Source organism: Canis lupus, chromosome 12 (genome assembly GCF_003254725.2).
Source record: "Canis lupus dingo isolate Sandy chromosome 12, ASM325472v2, whole genome shotgun sequence".
Lineage (NCBI taxonomy): Eukaryota > Metazoa > Chordata > Mammalia > Carnivora > Canidae > Canis > Canis lupus.
Genome location: NC_064254.1, coordinates 59,125,290 through 59,146,978, shown reverse-complemented (window position 1 = coordinate 59,146,978; position 21,689 = coordinate 59,125,290). Strand labels below are relative to the sequence as shown.

The window sequence follows — 21,689 nt, the reverse complement described above, 5'->3', positions numbered from 1 at the left end:
GGTTGAGCGTCTACCTTTGGCCCAGGGTGTGATCCAGGGTCCTGGGATCAAGTCCCACATGAAGCTTCCCACGTGGAGCCTGCTTCTCCCTCTGACTTAGGTCTCTGCTTCTCTCTCTGTGTCTCTCATGAATAAAGAAGTAAAACCTTAAAAAATATTAATAAAAAAAATAAAGTGCTCTATCTAAAACACCGAACTCCAGTTATGGTTTGGCCAATGAAAAGCATAACTGGATCACCACTGACTGCCTTTCTATGAAACACAGTTCCACTAGGCATCCAGACACATTCCTTATGAGGAAGGGGATGGAAGCGGAGGGAGCCACGACCGTCAGTCAGGTCATGCCATCTTTGCATGCCCGATGTTTCGTCTAGAACTCTTGTATACACGTTCACAAGGGAGTTCTTGAGGTCAGTTATTATTATTATTTTTTTTTAAATATCGTCTACCTGTCTTTTCAAATGAGCCGGAGAATCTTCAGGTATTTTGTTTTCGGTGGGGACGTCCGACCCAAGCACCTGCTGACAGAGAAAACCTGAAGAGAACTGAGCTGAGAACTGAGAGAGCTCAGGGCAAGCGGACGGGGGACCAGGGAACTAACTGCATCAAGGGTCCAGGAGCCAGGCGCTCCGGCCGGCGACGAAGATCACGGTGACCCGGTCCCTCACGCTCCCTACTTCGCTTCTCTCCTTCACCTTTCACGGGAATCATTAGCCGTCTTCACCTCAGGGAGAAGGTCGGAGAATAAGATGCAGTCAACTCGAGTACCAGCAGGGAGGGTTCTCCGGGCGGTGACTAGAGGCGGCAGCGCGACCCGGTACCCGACGGCCGAGTCCCAGGAGCGCGCGCGCCCGCCGGTTCCTCTCGGCGGCTCTACGGGCGGGGGGGCGGGGCGGCGGCGCGCGCGGGGGGCGGGGCCGAGGGAGCCGACGTGCTGACGTTGGCGCGGCGGCGGGCGGGTGACGTGTAGGCCCGCGCGTGCCCCGCCCCTCGCCGGCCGTGTGGGTCCGGACGGTGGTCGGGGCGCTGCGCTCTGTGGCTGCGGGCGACCCTGGCGGGCTCGGGTGGGGTGCAGAGGAAGGCGTAGCCGGGCGGCTGCCCACTGGCGTCTTCAGCTCTGCCCTCCGCTCGCTCCCCACCCGGCGTGGAAAGGAGAAATGAAAACGAAAGAGAGGGGGGGACGCCAAGGTAGGAGCTGACCGAGTGATGGGAAGCGCGCGAGCCGGGGCCAAGAGGTGAGGAGGTGGATGTGGAGGGGGAGGAGGGGCGGCGCGGCCCGGGGCAGGTGGCGGGCGGCGGGCGGCGGGCGGCTGGGGGCTCCGGGGGTGGCGACGCGGCCACGCGGCCACGCGGCCCGACGGCCCCCTCGGGTTTCGGGGGGCGAGCCACGGGCTGTCACCCCTCTTGGGGCCCGACGTCCTGTGGGTGGTCTCCGGACAGTCTGGTCCCCACCCTTGGGATCTGTAGGTCGGGGTGGCGATCCGAGACATCAGCCTGGGAGTTAGGCCCCGACGTGACCAGATGGGGAGATTGCTCTTCCCCGTGCGTGGGCAATTTGCTTTCATGAGGGTTGCTTTCTTCAGTTACAAAGCCGTGGCAACTTACTTACTCGTTTTCTTCACGTAGATTTTGGGGAAAAGACCTGCTTTGTATTTTTTTTTTTTTTTTAACCCCCACACCGAAAAGTAAATAATCCGGTTAGGGCGTTGATCACGGTGAATTGTGGGTGAGTTTGGTAAACGCTGAGTCTGGAATGTCATTTCGAAGTAAGTAAATGTGTTGCACACGTGAGGGAGGTGTGGTGGGTTACGGGGGGGCAGCTGTGTTAAATAGACTTTTTTTTTTTTTTTCCTTTTATCATAAGTTACCTTATTTGTTGAATGCAGTGTGTTCGTGTATTTTGCTCACCTCTGGTGGAAAAGAAGCATGATTTCAGTGTTAGCTGAAAGTTTGGTATGAGTGGTGTCACACGTACACTCAAGCTAGGGATCGTATGTTCTTTCCCTAAGTAAGCTTAGATTGAATAGCCGGTATTTCTATCACTAGATTTCTTGTTTCTTGGAGAGAGATACTTTTTTTTTTTTTTTTCCCCTCTCTCTCCCATTTTCAAAGTGTTGTGAGAAGAATTCAGCTTTTGATTCTACGCCGGACTTCGCTTCTGTTCGCACATCTTTTAATGATGGCTATAATAATAGTCTCGCATGAGAAAAAATGCTCATTAGAGATGCCAGTTAAGTGTAGGCTAAATAATCTTAATTGAATGAATTAATTTTTCATGGCTTAGCCTTCTTGATCCCTGCTGAACGATTTTTTTTTTTTTTTTAAATCATTTCATTCATTCATGTCTTCCTATGTGCAGGGCACTGTGCTAGGCCTAGGAAATCAAGAGAGAGACAGTGTCTGTGCTTGTGGAACTTTCTGTAGTCTCATATCCTCTTTCCAGAGAACCTTGACTGAAGGGTTCCTCTTCCTGTCGTGGATTTCTAGTGAACCAAAGTGTGACTTTTCACGAGGATAAGTTATTGTCAATGTTTATACGTAAGTGGCCTCTAAAGAGGAATAGATTGGGCAGCCCGGGTGGCTCAGCGGTTGAGCGCCTGCCTGCGGCCCAGGGCGTGATCCCAGGATCCCGGGATCAAGTCCCGCGTCGGGCTTCCTGCATGGAGCCTGCTTCTCCCTCCTCCTGTGTCTCTGCCTCTCTCTCTCATTCTCTCTCTCTGTGCCTCTCATGAATAAATAAATGAAAATCTTTAAAAAAAATAATAAAGAGGAGTAGATTATTTTACTTGAACAGCATGACTTGATTTTGCCTTTGATCAAAAGAAAATATACGGGGCAGCCCGGGTGGCTCAGCGGTTTAGCGCCGCCTTCAGCCCTGGGCCTGATCCTGGAGACCCGGGCCGAGTCCGGCGTCGGGCTCCCTGCTTGAGGCCTGCTTCTGCCTCTGCCTTTGACTTTGCCTCTCTCTCTCTCTGTCTCTAAGTCTCTCATGAATAAATAAATAAAATCTTTGGGAAAAAAAAAAAAAAGAAAGTATACGATGCCAGTGTTTTGCCAGTTAAAAATATTTTTTTTTAAGATTTATTTTTTTGACAGAAGGAGAGAGGGAGTTTGTGTGAGTGGTGGCAGAGGTAGAGGCAGAGGCAGAGGAAGAGAGAGTCTCAAGCCCACCCCCCACCGAGTGGGAAGGCCAGTGCATGTGACTGGATCTCATGACCCTGGGGTCATGACCTGAGCGAAATCAAGAGTTGGCCACTTAACTGACTGAGCCACCCAGGAGCCCTAGGAATAATTATATTTCTTTTTGCAAAGTACCCTTAACTAAAAAATTCACAATCAGAAGTCAGTTTCTACCTGAAAAAGACTATTTTTCCAGTTTTTACATTGGTCTCATTGGATCTCTATGTGTTAATAACTTGTAATTCACAATAATTATATGCACAAAGCATATCATCAGAAATATGTATGGTACTCATTGACAAGTAAACTTTTTGCCTCATAGTACCTCTCTGGGGAGGTAGTTAGCATAAGCTCTTTCAGTGCAAAGTATATCTTGATATAATGTGGCAGTTTTCAACTTTGAGAAGATATCTGTCTGAAGTTGAAATTTTAACAAACACAAACATTTATGGAAAGAAAAAATGCATAATTACCAAAGCGTAAAGAATAAGGTATCTTATGTATTTAGTAATTGTAAGAAGAAGGTAGGCATTATGTGTCTATCTCATACATAGTTTTTTTTAAAGTAGATACTTATTTATTACATCTTTTTGCCTAGTATAATGCCTTGCTTATAGTAGACAACCCTATATAAATGTTCATTCATTTAGCATACACCATCTCATTTAAGTCCTCCATTTTTGCATGTAGATGAGCAAGTATGTTTGAGAATGTTCGCTGTTTGGTCAGTTTCATTTTTCTGCTGTTTGCTATGATAATCTGCTTTACAAATTGTCTTATTTCTGAAACTCTGTTACTCAGATTTAATGCAATTTAATCCATCTTTGAATATTCTGATTTAATCAGATCATTCAACCTGAAGGGGGTGTAGAAAATCATTTTGAAATCCTGCTTTATTTTATGGATCAGAAAGTTGATATCCAGAGAAGTTAGCTGACTTCTTATCATCAACAAAAATGGGACATCTGAACTCAGTTCTCCTTATTTTTATTTTACTTTCAACTATGTTATCTTGCTTTTCATTGTTATTTGAACAGACTAACTCTTGGGGAGTAAATTAAGATAGAGTCTCATTTTATCTTTCTGATTTGGGAATTTTGGGTTTATCTTCTTTTACTTTTGTGATTCACTCTTCAAAGAGAATTTGTAGGAAGTTCATTATCAAAGGCTTGAACTGAATGAAAAATAAGGGTGGAATTTGGAAGAAGTACATAATTTAAAAAGCTATTAACATGTAATAAATTTACAGGTAGCAGTAAGCATTGTCAGGATATGTTTTAATAAGATCATTGTTGAGAAATACTTATATATATTTTTAAGATTTTATTTATTTATTCATGAGAGACACAGAGAGGCAGGGACACAGGCAGAGGGAGAAGCAGGCTCCATGCAGGGAGCCCCATGTGGGACTCCATCCTTGGCCTCCAGGATCACGCCCTGAGTCAAAGGCAGACGCTAAACCGCTGAGCCACCTAGGCGTCCTGAAATACTTATATTTGAAGGAGAGAAAGTTCATACCTACTTACTTAATAACTAAACCAAAGGTTTTCAGGTGTACTGAGTCAAAATTTCTGGGCATGGTGTCTAGAAACGTCTAGAATGTCTAGAAATGCTAGAAATGCCAGTGATCCCAATGCAATCAATTCATATTGGAGAACTTTTACTCTAACCATATAATTCAAAAGCCTCTTAATTTTTAATTCTGTTCTATTAAAGCAGAACTTCAAAAGAAGGGAGGGATTTAGTCTCAGAATTATGGGTAGTCAGGCAGTTGCTAATGTTTCCCAGCATTTTTATTTTTATTTATTTTTTTAAAGATTTGTTTATTTTAGAGAGTGTGCATGCCTGTGCGTGTGTAGGAAGGAGGGAAAGCGAGAGAGAGAGAGAGAGAGAGAATCCCAAGCCCACTCTTCGCTTATCACAGAGCCCAAAGTGGGCGGGCCTCCATCTCACAACTCTGAGATCCTGACCTGAGCCAAAACCAAGAGTCAGATCTTTACTGACTGTGCCACTCAGTTGCCCCAGTTTTCTAGCATTTTTAGAGACTTGCTAGGTCATTTTGAAATTAAGTCAGTGACTAGCAAGTTATTTAATTGTGTGTCGCTAAGACACATTGCATGTGATTTTGATAAAGGAAAACATATTCCATTCCAAGAGAGGAAATTCTTATTAATGAGACAATTTTCCTTTTTTTTCTTTTCCTCTTTTTTTTTTTTTTTTTCCTATTTTGAATGTTGATCTTGAGCCTACAGTGAGAAGGCTGGCCCCAGACATCTCCAAATCCATGTTTCTTTGCCTCTAATTCTTATGTGTCCAAAGACAAAACCACACAGACACACCTGTTGTTGGAGGGTTCTATTTGTCTTTTTAGAAATATTTCTTTATGTACTTTCTTGAAAGTCAGTAAAATGCCCAACAGGCCACTCAGATGAAACACTATAAAAATGTTAAAATCTGCTCTTAAACATCAGCAGAGATAAGTATACCTTCATCTTGATTTAAAAAACTTAATTCTAAAACACTACATAAATGATTTATAAGAACTTAATATGAAGATGATACTCAGTTTGCAAAAAAAAAAATAATTTCAGTGCATCTTTTCCCAGTGTGCATGCATTTTCTAAATTAGACCTGATTTAGGCAGTACTTTCAACACCAACGGGGCTTGCTAAATGGTCTTTCTGAGCATTCTTTAAGGAGTGAAGGAAACTTTGCAAAATATTAGCACTGTCTGTACTCTGCGAATGGGGAAACAGAAATAACTTAAAGATCACTTTTGAAAAGAATCACAGATTAATTGCTGGCTTTGTGAGACTGTTCAGTGAATTGACTTGAAGCAAGGAAAAATACTAATACCCGTGAATGCTGTCTGGTCAGTCTGAAGTAAGCAAAGTAGAGGCCTTGTCGTTGATTTAAAAAGCGAAAAAGTTGGTGTCCTAAGTTACTGATTTTGTCTATTAGCTTGGGAAGAAATTAGAGCTGTTAGGGAGTTTGTAAAATGATTGATACAGCTCTAGTTTTTCAGAGCTATTCACTTGGTATTTATTGAATATAATAAAAATGTTAGTTAAGAAATACCAGGTGACTGAAAGCTGTTCCTACATTCTTCTGTTATGGATTTCCTTCTGAGCCCACTCCTAGCCTAGGCTTTCTAGCTACTGTCAGCTTTTATCATTGCTTTTTGTTTTCTATTAGCCTGATAGTTAGAAAGTGCTTAAATATTAATTTTAAAATTAAATTTCTGCATGTATAAGTTATTGAGTTCTTTGAGAAGAGTGACATCATGAGTTGAATAAATCACATTAGGTTTTTATTTTTGTATTTGAGAAAATTTACTAGTTTGTAAAATATCTCTTATTCAAGACTAAAATAAATTAATGATTAAATTAACTTATGTGGGAAAATATTTTTGAGGTCTTGAAGATGATGTAAAAAAATTTATTTTATATATATATGTTTTTGTGTGCACACATATGTGTGTGTATTCAGATCTGTAAATACTGGCCCTTTTTTATGGCCACTTTGGCCATCCTTCCTGTCAGTCCATCCATCTGGCCATTACACAGGTACTTACTGAGGACCTGCTATGCCCCAAACAGTATTTTAGATAATGTGGATACTTTAATGAACAAAGCAAAATTCTCACCTTCATGGGGCTCATATTCTGTTTGATGAAGCTGATGAAAACACAGGAAACGTGTGTCATGTGATAAATGCCATGAAGTAAAGTGATTGGATGGAAGAGAAGGACCAAGAAAGGGGGTGCCATTTTAGATAGGGTGATCAGAGAAGGCTTCTCTGGTAAAGAGACATTTGAGCAGAGACCTGAGGAAATGAAAGAGCTACCTATGTGGCATGTGGGAGAAAAGTGTTCGTGCAGAGATCTGTATCCACATCAGTGGAAAGAAGGCCAATATGGATGTCCCAATATAACAGGAGGAGAGTTACAGGAGATCACATCAAAATGTAAGAGAAAGTTAAGTTCTTTTAAGTCTTTTGAAGTTTACTCAGAGATATGGGAAACCGTTGAAGGATTTTGAGCAGAGAAGGAGCCACAAATGTTACCTCTTTGGGGAAAGAATCATTCTTGTTTATGTGTGGAAACTAGATTGTTAGAAAGTAAGGATGAAAATTGGGAGACTAGATAGGGGATTGTAATAATCACCAGGGAAGAAAGGGTGATAGTGAGAAGAGGTCAGATTCTGAAAATATTTTGAAGGTAGAGTTGGGAGAGTTTGCTGATGAGTAAAGCATAACTCCCAAGTTTTTTTGGCCTGAGCCAACAGGCAGAATGGAGTTGTGATCACTTAAGTGAGGTAGACCATGGGAGGAGATTTGCAGTGGGAGAGCAATTTTGATATTTCTAAGCTTGAGTTGACCTATTAGACATACAAGTGGAGATGTGGAAGAGCTAATGTGTATACAAATCTGGAGTATAGGAGTGATATACAGGATGTGTAAGTTAAGAATTAGGAATTAGCATATAAATAATACATAAAGACTTGAGACTGAATGAGATCACCTAAGGAACAAGTGTAGCTGGAGAGCAGGTCTTGATCTCTGTTCTTGGGACACAGCAATGCTTAAAGGATAGGAGGATAAGGAGGAACCAATGGGAGAAAAAAGTGCCAGTATTGTTGGATAAAAAAAAAAAAAAACAAAGAGATATTGGTGTTCTAGATGCAAAGTGAGGCAACTGTCTCTACAAGGGCTAGGTCAAAAACCGGAATTAAACAAGAACTGAGAATTAACATTGAATTTGGCAATGTGGGGATTATTTGTGATACTAATAGCTCTTGTGGTGAAACAGTGGAGCTAAAAGTCTGATTGGAATGGAATTTCTTTGTAGATAAGCTGAAAAGTAGGGTGTTAATTAAGAGGTCTATGAAATCAGTGGAGGTTTTTAAGTATGGGAGCTCCTATACTGTATTTTTAGGCTTTGGAGATGATCAGTAGAAAAGAAAATATTAGTAATAAGGAGAGAGGGAACAATTTCACTTCAGCAATTTTTTAAAATATTTTATATATATTCATGAGAGACATAGAGAGAGGCAGAGACACAGGCAGAGGGAGAAGCAGGGACTCCAGGATCATACCCTGAGCCAAAGGCAGATGCTCCACCGCTGAGCCACCCAGGCGTCCCTCACTTGAGCAGTTTTATCACATATACCTATTGAGTACATTTTTCTTGAACGAATTAATGAATGAATAAAAAGTTTTCACCAAATGCTGTATATTTTTTATTGGTGCTGAATAAAAAGTGGGATAAAGAACACTTTGGTTCTTTTTCAGATATTTTGAAAACTGATTAGGTTAAAGTCTTCCTTGGTTAGATTACCATCTTGAAGTTTACTTTTTGACCCTGGGGACCTGGTGTTTTTCAAGTCTTTACAAATAGTCTCTTAAGGTGTGCTGCTATGATGGGCTTATCTAATCTTTTACTTTGTATTCATTTTTTTTCCCTTTAACCTTTTAAAAAGACTGGTACCTATTTCAAAAATTTGGTCACCTATTATTATCTATTCCCTTTAATGGCATTGATGCATAATATGTGTGGGAACATTAAACAAGTACCCAGATGCTCAGTGTTCAAATGTTCAGTCTCATTAACCTTAGAATTTACAGATAAGGGCAGCCAGGGTGGCGCAGCGGTTTAGCGCCGCCTTCAGCCCAGGGTGCGATCCTGGATATCCCGGATCGAGCCCCAAACCCCGGATGAGTCCCACGTCGGGCTCCCTGAATAGAGCCTGCTTCTCCCTCTGCCTTGTGTCTCTGCCTCTCTCTCTCTGTGTCTTTCATGAATAAATAAATAAAATATTAAAAAAAAAAGAATTTACAGATAGTATTTTCAGAACATACGATTTGACATTCAGTTTGATGCTTTAAAACTATTATCTCTCTTCTTAGCCTTCTGTATTTATTGAAACTTAATTAAAACTTTTAATTATGGAATATTTCAAGAATATGGGAAATTTCAGAAAATAAATTAACAAATGCTAATATACTTGTTATGCAGATTTAACAAGTTTAAATTTTTGCCTTATATGCTTCAGATCTTTCTCTTTTAAAAAATACTGCAATTTACAAGATATAACCAAGACATAATGAGGGGGTTGATGTGAAGAAATGGAACTGATTAACTTGGTGAAGAGAAAACTTAAAGTATGATGACTGGTGTGTTCACCTATTTTGAAGTCACTAATATGGAAAAGAGTGCTTAAATTTGATAACTTAAGTACAGATAGTTTTTTTAAAAAGTACATTTATGATCAGAAAGCAACATCTAGTAATTAATTTATTGTCTATATTTAGATGGGAATTTTTATAAAACATTGGAAGACATAGTTCAACCTACACAGATGTCACTTTTATTAAAAAAGCCAACAGATATTATGATTTTCCTAATATCTTCACTAAAAATTCTTAACCGGGAATTTTTAGAGAAATGACCACATTAGTATTTAAAAATTTAAGGTTACATGCTATAATTTTTAAAACATTAGAGAAAATGAATTTTAAAAATATGTTTGTAATGCTTTTTGAAGCATGGTGTTTCTTTCAGCAATTAGGTTTTAAAAAGGTAGGGGATATCATTGTCAAAACCTGTTTTTCCTCTCAATTTTAAAAAATATAATTTATTGCTAAAAAAAATGGCCTAGAAATTAGAATATTGGGAAGAATGAGAACTAATAGGCCTGACTCTTTCAAACAGTTTTTCTCAGTTTAGGAAGCTCTGAGTAGCTTAGAATGAAGTCTTATAAGGAAGTGATGGCTCAACTCAGAACAAAGCACAGAGAAAACATTCTCATGGACTTTGTTAGGGCATATTTCTAATTGATATCACAGCAAAGCAAAAGAGAGTGCTCTGGTTTTTTATCAGTAGTAAAGTTTTTATTCATAAATATTGAAATAAACAATTCAGACCTGAGTGTTAAATAATGGTCACTGGGATATGTTTTTTTCAGGAAGATTAAATAAAGCGTATATATTAAATGCAGTGTAGTAAAATCATAAAATTTTTACTCTTTGTGTATTTGTACATAGAAAGGCATTCATAATGCCTAGTGAGTTAGTAACTGACTTTTCTGTTTTTATATTTTTTTGTTTATCATATAAATTAATTTGAGTCCTGAAATTAGTGTTTTTCTCTACTTGAGAAAGAGGGGTAGTGAGTGTGTGTCTTTTATATGTCAGTGTTAGGGCTATTTAAGAATTTCCTTTACTGTGCACAAAACAATAAGTTAAGATCATACCCTTTGATTAATATTTTTTGGATTCAGAGTGGATAATCCTAGTTGTTTGGGTGTAAAAGCTTGAGTTGGATTTCCAAAAAAAAACTCATATTGGAAAATGTAATAGTGCTCCATACAGCTGTAACACACAGGAGCAAGTGTAAGGTCAGAAAAACCCTTTTCTCTAAACAGCTAAGGCTAGAGAATCACTAGAGTTTTGATTTGGTGAATTTAGGTTTTATTAAGGGACAGACAGAAATTCTTTGCATTTGTCTTCTAGAAGCCCATAGTTTGGGGTGGAATGAGAATTCTGCTTTTCTCAGGTAATCTGACCCAGGACCTTTTCACCTGGACCGGTGTCAAGAGAGTTAAGCACTCCTAGTGTGTCGTGTATCTGTTGTATGTGTTTTCTGGAGTAATATGTGAACTTGTTTAGTCTTTGTGAAATGCTTTCTGACTATATTCTTCTTGTTCATGACTGCTGCTGATACGTTTTTCTGGACACTTGTTTTTTTCAAGGGCATTTAAAGAAAAGCTTTTCTTTATCCTTAAAAAGTAAAATTAATATAATTATAGGGGTCTCTTATAATATAAAGACTTTGGTTTATAGTTATGAGCCTAACTAGGTCCATTCTTCCTAGAGTGGGAAACCTGGGTTCATATAAGTAAGTAATTAGTTGGGGGAGGTAAATTAGTATGAACCTTCTATAAATATCATTTTTAATAAACCATTATATATATGTTGACTTATATAAAAAGTGTATATATATTTTTTATATTTCCTTTACTTTCACTGTTCTCCATGATTTCTAATTTGATTGGAAACTGTTGAAGAGCAGTTGTTTCTTGCTTCAGAATGAGTTAGGATAGGGGCACCTGGGTTGCTCAATCAGTTAAGCATCTGTCTTCAGCTCAAGTCATGTTCTCAGGGTCCTGGAATCAAACTCTGTGTTGGACTCCCTGCTAAGCACTTCCTCTCTTCCTCACTTGTGTTGCACCCTCTCTCTCACTCTCAAATAAGTAAATAAAATCTTAAAAAAAAAAAAAAAGAAAGAAAGAAAAAGAGGGACACCTGGGTGCATCAGTGATTGTCTGCCTTCGCCTTGGCTTTTATTTAATGGCCATGATGTATGTGTTTGTGTGTGTGTACAAAAATACATATAAATACAGATATTCACACAAAAATATATACTTAAAAGATTTTATTTATTTTGAGAGAGTGAGAGAGTGCACTCATGTTGGGGGAGGGGCAGAGGGAGAGAGAGAATCTCAAGTAGACTCCATGTTAAGCAAGGAGCCTGACAGGGGGGCTTGATCTCACAACTGTGAAGTCATGACCTGAGCCAAAATTAAGAGTCTGACACTCAACCTACCTGCCACCCAGATGCCCTGTATATCTTTTTTTTTTTTTTTTTTTTTAAATGGGAGCATAGTTTTAAACACTGGAGTCATGCAATGTAGCAGGATGCTCACAGTTTGAGATGCATATGGTGATTCAGACATGAAGGGAGCATCTTTTTTCTTTGCTTATTCCTCATTCACTCTGGAACAAACATACAGTATATGAAATAGTGCCAAAATTTCCAGTGTTGCTGTTTTTGTTTGTCTATATCTTTTATTTGGCCTGTTTTATTTGGTTGATTCAAATAAGTGAATGTGTCTATGATCTGACTCTACCTTATTAACTAATTGATGGCAATGATGTACAAATTAGAAATTACTGCGAAAAATTACCCCTTTTTGAAATGGCATAATATAGGACTATATTGTAATATGTCTATGAAGGCTGATATTTTCTAAATTCTGATCTTGACTGTGTTAACTCACTTTTTAGAAGTAAAATGTAAATATTCCAGTTTCTTTTTCAAGATCTGATTTTTGCGCATATAATTCTAAATATTGAAATTTTAAATTCTAATTTTTACTCTATTCACAGCCTCCTCCCATCATTTGAGTGTTTTTATCATCCCTTTCCTACATTATATCACTTTGACCTTTGACAACCCACCCCCCTTTCCCCTACCCTGGTAATTTTCTAGTATCCATGATTGCCAACAGCTAATTGCTGGCTTTATCTTCATTAGGAAATAGAGTTTGGCTGTTTTGGAGGTTTTGTTATTTGTTTATAATGGAAACTACAGTAACTATATTTTCCTAAAGTTACTGTCAAACAGGCCCTTTTTAGAATTTAGAAACAGATTTGAAATATGAAGGATCTTAAGACTTAACTATGTGATATTTTGGAATAATTTGTACTAGAATTTTAGCCCACTGATTGTTGGTTAATAACATTTCACAAAGGGAAATCTATTTTGAAATCTATTTTCTAAAAAATCATATTTTTTTCTTCCCTATTTGAATGTTTAAAAGGGCAATTAACTTCTTCAAGACCTTTCTTTTTTATCTGTACATATGTCTAATCAACATTCTGAAGATTCATTCAGATAATCACAGGTAGTTCTTCTGGCCAATAAAAATAGTCTTTTGGGTTTTAGTCATTTATAAATTATATGCTAAGGTGTTAATACTTATTATTTTAGGATTTTTTCATTTATTCATTTGCCATTTAGTGTAGGTCATATTCAATATGGAATAAAAATTACCGAGGTAACAACTTCTACATAAGACAGTTTATCTTTTTTTTTTTTTTAAGATTTTAATTATTTATTCATATTCGATCCCAGGACCCCGGGATCACAACCTGAGCTGAAGAAATATTCAACTACTGAGCCACCTAGGCACTCCAGGACAGTTTATCTTAATGTGTATTCACTGTCATCTTATAAAACTAAACTTTAACCATGAACGTTACGATGTGTCTTTAAGACCTCCAACTTGAATGTTTTTTCCTTTTGTTTGGATTTAAAATCCAGAATTTAATTATTCTCATCATTTAGACTCCATTGTCCTCCTACTGTCCCTATGTTATAAAACCTTAACCCTGGATCATAACAATCTTTTTTCCTTTGCCAGATTGTTGCTACTCCAAATTTGTGTTTTCCAGTATAAACTGAATATTCATTGCTACTTGAAAAATTGTGTAATAATTTGTTAATTAATTTCCCATCTTACTGTTGGTAAGGTCAAACTTTTGCCTCTGTCTTCAAAACTTTTTTCTCGTCTTTTGAATACTTCCAGCAGACCTCAAAGTAAGTGTCTTTTTTAGTGGAATTCCCTTTCACTACCTTTTTCTCTCCCCATTCACTTTCTGCTTCACAATGTTAGAAACATATCTGCACTTTGACATATCCATCCCTCCCTGCTCTTCCTTCTAGCATGTCTTAAATCTCTACTTCATGCTTTTATTCTCATTCTTGCTGGTATTCCCAGGGACTCTATTCCCTTAGTCATAGCCTTCTGATTATTCAGCATTACCCTCTCTACTGGCTCTTTCCTGGTTATGGAATTGTGCTCAACTCTCTCCTATATTTCAAAAACTCTTGACCCAATGTATTTTCCTATTTCTTGTCCTTTCTTCTTTTCTTCTTGGCCAGGTTTCTTGAAAAATTAGCTTGTATCCATTTTATTTCCTCATTGTTTCCCCTTCATTTATCCTTTAAACCAATGAAATTTGCCTTCTCCCCCTGTGTTTTTGAAACTATGTGTGCTAAAGTCATCTAAGACCTGAGAATGACCAAGTACTGTGGGCTCTGTAACAGCATTTGAAATATTCTGTTCTCTTATAGTAACACTTTCTTCATAAGTCTTTGCTGATCTCTTTGTTAGGACTCTGTTCTTGGTCCTCTACTGTCTGATCTTAAGAGGTTTTTAGAGGTTCATGTGGATATGTTTCATGGCATTCATGTGGCTTATGAAATGAAGTACAAAATATTTATATATGTGTATGTCTCTTAGGGAGAGTTTTGTTTATTTATTTTTTTAAGATTTATTTATTCACGAGAGACTTAGAAAAAGAGAGGCAGAGACACAGGCAGAGGGAGAAGCAGGTTCCCTGCAGGGAGCCTGACACGGGACTCCATCCCAGGACCCCGGGATTCACCTGAGCCAGAGGCAGATGCTCAACCACTGGACCACCCGGTGCCCCTGACTTTATATATTTTAGATACCATTAAGTGTTAGTAATCTTTTTACCTGGTACAAACAAAGTACAGTGAGTCTGGAAGAACAGAGTTCTGTAAGTCTTACTAATGCCTAATGTCTAACATAGTTCTTGGCAAATAGGAGAAACTCAAATATTTGTGAATAAATGATATACAGATTATACAGATGATCATGAGCAAATGAGCTATTACATTTTTAGTGTTAACATTTGACCTGAGGAAGAAAACAGGTAAAACAAAAACAAAACAAAAAAAAAATCAAGTAGTATGTGTTAGTTTATATTCTTGACAAGTATAATTAATATTGATCATTTTGATGAGACTGCAAGGAGTTTTAGTTTCCTATTAGTATATTATGTAGCAACAGTATGGCCTCATTACCAGGCCCTGCTGTTTGATCTATTCTTAGAGGTTGGGTATATTATCTTGTTTGTTAGGATTTGTTAGGTTTGTGAATTAGGCTTCATCCATTTTTATTCTTTCGCCCTGCTCTTTTTAGAGAAGGACAGGGGATTCAGTTGAATATGTAAAAATAAGAGAAGTAGTGGTCATAAATCCCCTTTTTATTCATAAAGCATGCCTGAGGCAGAATATTCTATGTATCATATGTCTCTTATTATGATGTATTTTGAAAGCACTAACTTAGGTGGTAAAAGGCAGGTTCTGAGGCAGAATATATTCAGTTTACTGTGAAGACCTTTAAAGGCTTCTGGGAAATGTCAATCATTATAAATAGAATGCCTATCTTTACAGTCTCTTAATCTAGATTACGATTTTTTTTTTAATTTATTTATGATAGTCACACAGAGAGAGAGAGAGAGAGAGGCAGAGACACAGGCAGAGGGAGAAGCAGGCTTCATGCACCGGGAGCCCGACGTGGGATTCGATCCCGGGTCTCCAGGATTGCGCCCTGGGCCAAAGGCAGGCGCTAAACCGCTGCGCCACCCAGGGATCCCTAGATTACGATTTTAAATACCAGTGCCCTAAGGCATTGTTGTGTGCCTTACCTTTCCTGGTGGATAATAGTAACCATGTTCCATCCTTGGGACAATTGAGAAAAAAGTCACTCAAGTCACTTTCAGTTGAGACTTGATTGTCTCACAGATCTGGTTGAGAAAGGCTCCCAGGAGAGCAGATTGTGCACCTAAACTCAGGTCACTGAATTCTTAGTAGGAGGAAACTCCTTGGTAACTATTGATCTGAGATAAAATTGAATGGTGATTTAAGAATAAAAGGTAATATCCCTAAGACAGTCATTCTCAGTGTGGTCCTTGACCTGAACTTGTTGGAAATGTAAAATTCTTATGCCCCATCTCAGGGCCATCTGATCCATTGAGTCAAAATTGGGGGTGAGGAGTAGTGTCAGGGGCTTAGTTTTAGGTAGGTGACTGATATAGATTGATTCAAGAATCTCTGTTTTGTACTGTTTATTGACTATTGCTTTCATTTCTTTTTCCAAATGCTTGGACAGTTTTTAGCCCATGTTAGAAAAATCCAGATATGATTCCCTGAATCATTTTGTTCCTAGAAATGCTCTCCTAAATTCACTCCCAATGAGTAGTTGAAATTTAAAGTCAACTGGCTAGGGTGTTTATTTGCAAATTGGGTCATCTTACTTTTCTGATTAAAATTCTTTGATGTGATCAAATGTTTTTTTTCCCCAGCCATTTTCCTACCATTTCCATATTGATATGCAGTGCAGTCATTTGTGTTTTTTTTTACTTTATCTTTGTGTTTTGATTTCTAATCTAATTGTATTTTGCTCAGTAAACAGAACCTGTATCAGGGGTCAACACACTAACTTGGTCACCTGGTGTTGTTTAAGACAAAAGCAAAAACAACCCCAAGCTATGTGACAAAGACTGCACATGACCTCCTAAGTCTAAAATATTTACTCTTTCTGCAGGAAAAGTTTGTTGACCTCTGATCTGTATGGTACTTACTACTCTTTGAAATTTGTTGAAACTTGCTTTATAGCCTAAGATACACAGACTATTTCATTGAAGTTTTATAAATGTACTTGTGAAGAATATGTATTTTCTAATTATTAGGTATAGATTTCTGTATATGTTCATTAAACTTATTAGTTTCACTGCTCAGGTCCCCTATATAACTTTACTGAATAGAGATAGAGTGTAGATTTGACCTTTCAGTAATCAAATATTGAGCTTTCATTTCAGTGATGGACTTACAACTTTCTTCTGGAGTTTTAGGTATAGTTTTAATATTCACTTGATTGCTGTTTAGTAATTCTGTTGATCTTATAAATGTTAAGTTTAATTCATTTACACTTATTGTGAGGATTGATATATTTGAACTTCTTCCTCTTTGTTCTTCTTAATCTTTACTTTGATTATTTGTGACAGCATATTGGGTTATTTCTTTAGATCTTTATTCCAGGTCACTACTTTTCTCTTTAGTTACATCTAATCTATTCTTTAATCCATCCATTAGATTGTTTTTAAATTTAATAAATAAATGTTTTTATTTCTAAAAGTTATGTTTTCAAATTTCCCTGGTCATTTCCTATTTTATTATTATTCATTATTTTTTAATTCTCTTATTTTTATTAAACGTTTCAGTTATTTTATATATAATTATTCTAATATAGGATTCAGATTTTTCCAAGTATTAAACTTTCTGATAACTTCAAGGATATAATGAAGAAGAAGAGCAGAATCCAGGCATGTTCTGAAATATTCTATATGGTCTTCCTGGTGCTTTCCTTCCCATGTTGGACACATGCTCTTTGGCCCAGAATAATCAATTAGGTCTCTTAATGGTGGTTTGTGAGACATTTCACAGTGTAGGAAACGTTTGGGTTATAAAACACCTCTATTTCAGACTCTGGAGTATGATTTCATAAGCCCTGCACTACTTACATCTTCGGCTAGATAATTCTTTGTTGTGGGGAGACTGTCCTGTGTATTATAGGATGTTTAGCAGCATCACTGGCCTCTATCTACCAGAAGCCAGCATACCCCCCACTTTCCAGTTATGATACCTCAAAATATCACCAGATTTCGCCAAATGTTCCGTGTGAGGCAAAATCATCCCTGAAAACTGTCCTAGAGACTTATATACCTTTTGTGACATTCTCCAAGGAGCCATGTCTTATAAACCTGTAGATTATAGTTTATAATAAGCAGTCTTAATCCAGATGACCCTCCAACAGTGTTTTCATAAAGACTCACCTCATAGTTTGTTTGCCAGAAGGTTTAGTTGTTTAGTTGTCATCGTGTAAACAAGGAATCTAGATCAGATCATCTGACTTCTTTCTTTTCTTGGGAGTTCTCCCTTTCCCCGGCTGCTTTAATTTTTTTTCCCCTTCTGTTCTTCAGTCTCCCTGTTTCCATTATTTCCTTTTCTCCATTTTTCTTTTTTTAATTACTTACCAAGTAATTATCGAGTACCCAAAATATTCCCAGACTGTTCTATTTGCCAGGACAGATCAGTGAAATAAAAGTCTTTTTTTTTGTCAGGAAGCTTTCTCTTTGTAGAGCGATACAACAGATAAATGAATAAGAAAATGCCAAAAATTAATTATTATAAGGAGAATTGAAATTTTGTTCTTTGAGAGACAGTAACTGAGTAGCTGTTCTGTCTTAGATTCAATAGTCAAGAAAGCCCCATCTGAGGAGGTATCTTGTGTCAAAAGAGTCAGCTATATGAACATCAGAAGAGCATTTCAAACAGCAAGAACTATTAATGCAAATGCATTTAGATGGAAACATGCTTGATACTTCAAGAAGAGAAAAAGCCAGTGAGATTCTGAAAGCAAGGGATAATGTGAGATGAAATCAGTGAACATAAAACAAAATTTGAGAAAAGATGGGAAAGTGCTTTCATCTCTTTCAGTGTGACTGGCAATGGTAATACAGTATTAGAGACCTGTCATTGGGAATCTGTAAAACTCATTTTGCAGGGATGTTATAGTAGTACCCACAAACAAGTGTTTTGTGTTTCTTTTTTTCCTTTCTTCAGTTCAGCCATAGCCAGTGTGATTATTAAAAAACTTCATAGGTAAAAAGCGTGTCAGGAGAATTTTTCAACGTTGGTGGCAAATTGCTTTTTAACTAATTGGTTTTTCTTTTCTCTTGTATGAGTCAATTTGTTGAGTTTGATTACTTCTCCAGCCTTCTCCCAACAGATAAATATCATATTGTTTTGTTTCAGTTTCAGGTTTCTCCTTGTATGGATCACTGACTGAATAATAGATGGCTTTACCTCGTCTCACAGGAGCTTTGCGCTCCTTTTCAAATGTCACCAAGCAAGATAATTATAATGAAGAAGTGGCTGATTTAAAGGTAAACTTTTTAGATGGAAAACATTATAAATGTAGAATGTGAGTAGATAATTGACATTCTTTTTTTAGGTTCTGTGGGCTTAAAATGGTAAGTGTTATCTTGTTTGCTATTGTACCAAGAAGGGGAATGGGTAATGATGTTTCTCATGAGAATACTTACCTTAAGCACCTGTGACAGTATTGTCAAAGAGAATACTCACAACTATGATAGTGAATTCTTTGTTAATTTTTGTTTCTAATATATCTTTTACAGTTAATTTTGTAATTTAATCTAGTGATTTAATTCTGGATCATCTGATAAGTTTATAGTCTCTGGTAAAATTTTTATAAGATGGAAAGAAATAATGTCTTTACCATAACATGGAAAGTATAAATATTAAATCTTAAAATCAGTAGCTGGTCTCATAATTGACTTCTTTCTGGTCCTTATAATTGGTTGTGTACTTTATAGGCCAAAGGTATATAAATTATAGATAGATATGAACATGTGAGCTATATAATATATATATGAAGGAACTGATCCTGTGTTGTTTTTTTTAAAAAACAGCAGTCACGATTGATGACTTTTTAACTGACTCTATTCTAGAATATTGATGTTGTTTTCTAGTAGGTTGGAATTTTTTTTTATTGCTTATAGTCCTTATGCAGTTTTACAATTAATACCTTCCCTTAAAGATTGAGATTTGTTAACAGCCTTCAGATAGATTTTTTCCTCTAATAGTGATACAGTTATACTATAGTAAACAGTTGATCTTCTTTACAATGGGAGCTGATTTGCACTTCCATGACAATCAAAGGTATAGTCTATATAGTTAATTAATATTACTATCTTAAACTTGAATTGTTTTGTTCTCCTCACCTAACCAAGGCCCCTTTTACAAGTTACTTTTACATTAGAGATTTCACAGATTTTATTATTTTATTTTATTTTATTTTAAGATTTTTAAATTTACTTGACAGAGAATGAGTGTACACGTAGGCAGAGTGGTAGGCAGAGGCAGAGAGAAAAGCAATCTCTCCATTGAGCAGAGAGCCTGATTTTGGGCTCCATCCCATGAGATCATGACCTGAGCTGGAGGCGGACACTTAACAGACTAAGCCACCCAGGTGCCCACAAGAAATTTTAAAATTTGAAAATGTGTAAGGACTACATGCTTATTCCATGTTCTTTCATTTATTCTTAAAGGCTTTTAAACACTTCATTTTTTTTTTTTTTCCTGAGAAAGAAGGTGGCAGATCTAATGAACCTCATTTGATTTTTTTTTCCTCTCTTTTGTTGTTGGTTTTTTTTTTTGTTTTTTCGAGAGAGAGAGAGAGAGAGAGAGAGAGAGAGCAAGCACGGGAGAGGAGAAGGATGCAGGGGTGCCTGGGTGGCACAGTCTGTTAAGCATCCAACTCTTGGTTTTGGTTCAGGTCATGATCTCATGGTCCTGGGATTCTGTGCCTTGTTGGGCTCTGCAGCTAGAACAGAGTCTCCTTGAGATTCTTTCTCCTTCTGGCCCTTCTGCTCATTCTGTCTCTCTCCCTTTCTCTCTCTCAAATAAATAAATAAATCTTTTAAAAAAAGAAAAGAATCTTAAGCAGGCTCCTTGCCCAGGGCAGAGCCTAGCCCAGCATGTAGCCCAACATGGAGGCAAGAGTGGGGCTCAATCTCACAACCCTGAGACCATGACCTCAGCTGAAACCAAGATTTGGATGCTTAATTGACTGAGTCTCCCAGGCACCTTCTAATGAACCTCTTTTTAATGTAACTTTTTATCTTGGGATATATCCAACAATACAAAAGAGTTCAAAGTTGAACCTTTCTGTAGCTATGACCCATTGAAATAATTTAATTCAATTTTTGGCAGTTTTTAAAAGTTTATTTATTATAGCAATCTCTATATCCAGTGAGGCTCAAACTTAGGACCCCAAGATCAAGAGTCACATATTCTACCTACTGAGCCAGCCAGGCACCCCGGATGTTGGACTTTTTCCTTTTTCCTTTGCTGTATGAAAATAATTGCATAATGAGTATTCATTGTGATTAAAACTATAAAAAACAAAGTTTTTATTAAACATATCCTTTACACAGGCAAGATTTTTATTTTATTTTTTTAGAGATTTTATTTATTTGTTCATGACAGACACACAGAGAGAGAGGCAGAGACATAGGCAGAGGGAGAAGCAGGCTCCCTGCAGGGAGCCCTATATGGGTCTTGATTCCAGGTCCCCAGGATCATGATCTGAGCCAAAGGCCAGTGCTCAACCACTGAGCCACCCAGGCGTCCCAGGACAAGAATTTTTAAAATCACATTTAGGTAAAGCTCTTCTGGGAGCTTAGTTAAAAAGCAATTTTGAATTTTTGTGGATAGTGCCAAGTTGTATAATGTAATGCAAAATATATGTAGTATGTGATGGCTTTTAGGAAATCTTTAACCATTGTCTCTGTATTATGCTGTTTCAGGTGAAGCGGTCTAAACTTCATGAACAAATTCTAGATTTGGATGTGACGTGGAAGAAGATAGTAACATTTTTGAATGAAAAACTGGAGAAGAGTGAGATACAAAGTGTAAATGAAGACTTAAATGATATATTGCAGGCTGCAAAACAAATAGGTATAGTTTTTTGTTTTATTTTGTTTTATAGAACCACTAAGGTTCAAAAATGGAATCCTTTTAAACTGTATACTATATAGGGAGAGGCTCAAGTTTCCTAATTTATAATTAGGGAAGATAATCTTATCTATCTGTGAGCTCAGGATAGAGTCAGAGAAACAGAATAAAATTAGTAATCATTATACAGTCAAATATGAGAGATTCCTAGCAATTTAGAGTTTGAAAACCACTATTATGTTTGAAATAAGGTGTCAGTGAAAATTCTAATATAGCTTGAGGGAATTTAAAAGCCATGTAACTCAATTTCTTAAAG

General features: G+C 37.4%; 2 protein-coding genes and 1 non-coding gene across 9 annotated transcripts in view; 1 reads left to right on the top strand and 2 right to left on the bottom strand.

The window, feature by feature from the left end:
• Window positions 1–884, bottom strand: part of GRIK2 (glutamate ionotropic receptor kainate type subunit 2) — a 1,069,280-nt gene extending 1,068,396 nt beyond the window's left edge. The window contains 1 exon segment of the mRNA XM_049092419.1: window positions 450–884. The gene's annotated coding sequence lies outside the window, so the exon portion shown is untranslated.
• Window positions 885–945: 61 nt separating this feature from the next.
• Window positions 946–21,689, top strand: part of ASCC3 (activating signal cointegrator 1 complex subunit 3) — a 335,684-nt gene continuing 314,940 nt past the window's right edge. For 3 of the 7 annotated variants that reach the window (XM_035698059.2, XM_025444820.3, XM_049092417.1), the window contains exons 1-3: window positions 959–1,235; window positions 18,650–18,780; window positions 21,226–21,376. In XM_035698059.2, the coding sequence (XP_035553952.1) occupies window positions 18,691–18,780; window positions 21,226–21,376 (241 nt within the window). In that variant the 5' untranslated portion in view covers window positions 959–1,235; window positions 18,650–18,690. Of the gene's footprint in view, window positions 1,236–1,357; window positions 1,767–18,649; window positions 18,781–21,225; window positions 21,377–21,689 lie in introns of those variants that run through there. The other 4 variants (XM_025444816.3, XM_025444818.3, XM_025444817.3 and 1 more) reach the window with 4 other exon arrangements.
• On the bottom strand, window positions 5,403–5,533 carry LOC112658786 (small nucleolar RNA SNORA38). Its single transcript, XR_003135963.1, has one exon. It is a non-coding gene; the product is annotated as a small nucleolar RNA SNORA38 (small nucleolar RNA).